Source organism: Asparagus officinalis, chromosome 10, assembly GCF_001876935.1.
Source record: "Asparagus officinalis chromosome 10, Aspof.V1, whole genome shotgun sequence".
NCBI lineage: Eukaryota > Viridiplantae > Streptophyta > Magnoliopsida > Asparagales > Asparagaceae > Asparagus > Asparagus officinalis.
The window spans coordinates 4,041,776-4,046,340 of record NC_033803.1 but is presented as its reverse complement, the minus strand read 5'-3'; the positions used below and the strand labels follow the sequence as shown (position 1 = coordinate 4,046,340).

Sequence of the window (4,565 nt, the reverse complement as noted above, 5' to 3'; positions counted from 1 at the left end):
ATCAACCACAATAAATAAACCCGCCTGCAGTCTCAACCAACGCCGCCGCCCTACCCCTCGTCGTCACCATCTCGGCCCCGTGGAACCCGCCCTCCTCCACCGAGGGCTCCACCCTCGCCCCCTCGCCCCTCCATCGCGCCTCACGAACTCCCTCTGCCGGTCGATCTCATCGGGTCGGCCCCGCCGAGCCCCCTCACCAGGACCCTCGGCAGCCTCCCCCACTCCTCCACGAAACCCTCGTATCGGAGTCGCTAGTACTCGTGGGCCCCTACCGGCCCCTCGCCGGCAGGCCAGCTCCACACTTCAGTCATCGCACCGTGCGCATGCAGCACAGGGATCTTGTCCCCCCCGGACCTCGCTCTCGACTTCTCGTCTCCGCCTCCCCCGCACCGAAGTAGGGCTGTTCAGCGATTTCAGCCCGCGGTCATCCTCAACGGCCGGGCCAGCAGTTTAGGCCCGTAGAGAGCGCGGAGGCCGAGGTGGAAGGCAGATTTGCCGCCGGCGCTAGAGCCCATGATGGCAGGACGTTCGAGAAGTCACCGCGTGGGGCCCGAGCCCAGGGTCGGTGGGGCTGGGGTGCAATGGTAATTCTGTAGTTATGGAGTAGTTAGGGGGACAATTATTACTTTCAGAAAATTAGTTAAGCGTAGTTGGTGAGAGATTGGTGAAGGCCGGTACAAATTAATGATGCTTGGGAGCGCTAATCATATGTATATTTTATCACTTCTCTTGGTCAGTCTTAAACATATTTTTTTCCTTTTTTGGTATTTAATAACTAACTAAGTATTATAACAAAATTGGGGAAAATTTTCTGACTTAAAAGTAAGTTTAGACGGCTGATTAATTCTAGCAAAAAGCCATTTAAAGTAATTGACGATAAAATTGAATTTTCCCGGAGTGCTAATATACATTAATTTCACATGGAAATTTGCTCATGAAGTAGCAAATTTTTTTGAGCCTCATTATTATATTACCATGACTACAAATAGTAACAGTCAACATACATTGTGAACATATGATAACTCTCACCACCTAATGTTTTTTGAGCCTCTGCTACACAAAAAAAGGAACACGTGAACCGTTATATTAGTAGATTCAATATCTATTCACTAATTTAAAAATAAACATCTCTTCGATGTATCATTAACGCAATATATCGAAACCCTTATTATTTGGTCGGCGGAATATAGTTTCCTTAAATCCTAAGGCAGTCTCAACAAACCATTACTTGCTCATCTTTAATGGACCGTCTCTTTCTCTACCATTTGGCTGCATTTCATCACACCAGGGGAAAAAAAAAATTTGTTGGGAGATGTAAACAAACAACTTAGGAGTTAAGACACGCCACCAATTTTCCGAAGAGGAGAAATTACGCCTCTTTTTCCTCTAATAATAAATACTTTTTTGTTCGACCCCATGCCTATGATTAGTCTTCCCCTTTGTTTTCAGCAATCATATCTACAAAATAATTTTACATGGTCCTGCTATCTCTATCCAGTAGAAAATGGCTCATTGTCTCCAAGTGGCTGAAAACACTTAAGCTTTTTTGTGTGGTTGGGTTCTACTCCAAATATCTGCTCTATGCCGTAGACTACTCGAGAGTAACGTGATGGAGATATACAAGCAAATTCGTTAGCTTTTGGGGTGTGGTTTGAGACCAATTGGCTACTTAATTATATAGACTTCAAACAAGCACTTGTGGGTGTTTGGGGGTCCAGCCTTTTTGAGGTAGAAGTGGAAAGAATTAGTATGTACATCACATCAGAATCGCCGGTTAGGACGCATTATTAATATCTATGTCCAATAGGATATGATTATTAATATAGATATGTAGTAAAATACCCGGATTCTTATTCAAAATTTAAATATATGTTAGTTATGCAATTGCAATTATTTTAATTCTTAGATTAACACATTTGAGGTTTTGATGATCAGGAGATCTAATCTTAGCTTTTTCGGATATAACAAACATATTAGTGAACTCTCTTGTATCATATATATTCTGTCTAATATTATCTGTCTTTCTTGTATGTGTTTTGTATCCGTATCAGTATTCAATTTTAGCAGTTATGTTTATGAATTTTCTTTATCGAGACATACTCGTTTCAATATACATATTCCTGATTAGTAAATAGATACAGACATGATAGCCATCAAATTCAAGTCATGTCTAATCTGTTTGCACCCCTACTCGAAAAGTGCTTGTTTGGATTGAGCGAAAGGGAGAAGGGAAGTAATTCACCTTGTTTAGGAACATTTATCAGGTGAAGTTATTCACCCTAGTTCCACTTAGTTTACCCCTTACTAGTATAAAATTTGTTACCCCTCAAGTTGAGGTGTAATCAATTGAGATAGAACCACCTTCCCTTTTCTTCTCTCACCTAGTTTCTCATAACTTCCCTACGAATATTGATTGATATTCATCATGTGAACAAATGAGTGTTTAATGTCTATGAGTTATCGAAATGACCGCACGGTTTCGTGGTGTAGTTGGTTATCACGTCAGTCTAACACACTGAAGGTCTCCGGTTCAAGTCCGGGCGAAGAAAATATTATGTTTTTAAATCTGATTTTGGCTGAGTTTAGTTTATTTATTTCTTAAATGGTTTGTGCATATGTACTCCTCAAATATTTCATATTTGTGAATTTATTTCTCAAATATTAATATTTTACAGATACCAAGGGTTAAGGGGTTGCGAATATGAAATATATGAGGGTATATATAAAATTGCAAATATGAAATATGTGCGGGGTATGCTCGTAAAACCCTCATTTTTTAATCAAGGCAAGGGAAACTCTACTTATTTTTTGATCTGATTTTTTGTGAGTTTAATTTATTTATTTTTAAACAAGATTAAGTGTCAGGTTAACGAGAAGGCTGTGTGGGTGTACTCTTTTCTTTAGAACAAATTTACTTATGAGCTTGACATACTCACAAACATGTATTATTCTTATTGAAAAAAGCATATATTTGCCTATTAGTAATTTTGCCTTCAGTTTTACAAGTATGAGACAAAGATATCATATGACGAAGTAATTAGATAAGATAAAAAGGATAATTATAATAATAATAACGTAAGAAATTAAGGTAGAATTAAAAATCTAGCTGCAAAGATTCCAATTTCAGAATATCCTAATCCTCATCCTGTTATCCGTCCCTTTGCACCAACATCATCCACCCTCATCCCCACCCAAAAACAACATCATTCGAATGCCTTTCTATCTTTTCTTACTTAAAATAAAAACAGTACAAAAAGGAGATGGTTGTGTTCCTCACATTCTATCTTATTATGTAGTTACGATCTAAATATATGGAAAACTTGATTGTAGAATTCTGAATCAGTATCTAGTCACCAACATCCTACCAGTATTAAAGGGAAACACAATTCATATATATAGTCAGTACATTAAAATCAAAGCTGATATGATTAAATGCATGTCACGTCAGCAACACATCAATAAGCATATAAGACGAACAAATTAACTCATGTTTACTCAAACTAATTAGAGTAAATGGGAGTTGATGTGCTAATTGTTTCATTGACATGACAAGCATCTAGATCGGCTACATTCACTAGTAATTTTTAAGTGTGTGTCATGTCAGCAATACACCACTGCTTTACAACCACCAAAATGAACCGTACGTCACCATGATCCACACTCTCAAACACTGGTCGAGCACTCCGTCCCCTGCACCGAGCTCCAGCCTCCTCCTCCTACCGAAGATCCAATCCCGATGATCGCCACGCAGTCCACGTTAAACCGATACTTCCCCGAAACCCAGCTCCCAACCTTCCACCTCAACTTCCCGTCAATCCTCACCGTCAAGGCCATCGCCCTCCCGGCTTCTTGATCCCTTCCAACTTCGTACCCGGCGCTCGCGGTGACCGGCATCCCAGCCCCATACATCGACGCCGACAGCACGTTCGAGTCCTCGTGCTCCTGAAAGAAGGGCGGCAGCGCAGAGCCTGCGGTTATCTGCTGGCCTTTGTAGACGGCGTAGGCACGGAGGTCGTCATAGTAGACGCCGACCTTGGTGTTGGGGTTCTTGGAGAGTATGGTGGCTTGGACGGAGGAGAGAGCGAGGTTGGAGACAGTTGTGTTTTGGAGGTAGAACTGGGGTTTTGATGGGTGGAGGATGAGGTAGATGAGGAGGATGACGAAGAGGAGGGAGGAGATGAGGGTTGAGAGTGTGTAGAGGAGTTTTCTGTTGAGGAGGGTTTTTAGGTGGAATCCTTTGTTTGCGCAGTGTTTTGGAGAGGATTGTGTTAAGAGAGACATTTTGGGTAGTTAATACGAGAGAGAGAAAGAGAGAGGAATTTAGTTGTGAAGAGAGGAGGATCTTGGTTGTATATATACTAGGAATAAAATTAAAGTATAAAACAAGACGAAGACAGTGATAAGAGTGATGTTGTTTGACTATCTTTTGAGTTTTGATTTTCTTGATATTGGTATTGGTATTTTATTCGGGCTGAACTTGTTATGGTGTTACTATAAATTTTGTCAGACTTGGAAGACAGTCTGGTTTTGTAATTGAAGGTATTTCATTGAAATCCGAGAGCTTA

The 4,565-nt window shown here is 40.7% G+C and overlaps 1 protein-coding gene and 1 non-coding gene across 2 annotated transcripts; one reads left to right on the top strand and one right to left on the bottom strand.

Annotated features, from left to right (window-relative positions):
- TRNAV-AAC lies at positions 2,476–2,549 on the top strand. The gene has a single exon. It is a non-coding gene; the product is annotated as a tRNA-Val (tRNA).
- Positions 3,408–4,336, bottom strand: LOC109825470 (NDR1/HIN1-like protein 1). Its single transcript, XM_020392330.1, has one exon. The coding sequence runs from the start codon at positions 4,279–4,281 to the stop codon at positions 3,664–3,666; it is 618 nt and encodes a 205-aa protein (XP_020247919.1). The 5' UTR covers positions 4,282–4,336; the 3' UTR covers positions 3,408–3,663.

Coding starts and splice junctions, on each gene's coding strand:
- LOC109825470 (XM_020392330.1), bottom strand. CDS start 4,281: ATGTCTCTCTTAACACAATCCTCTCCAAAACACTGCGCAAACAAAGGA.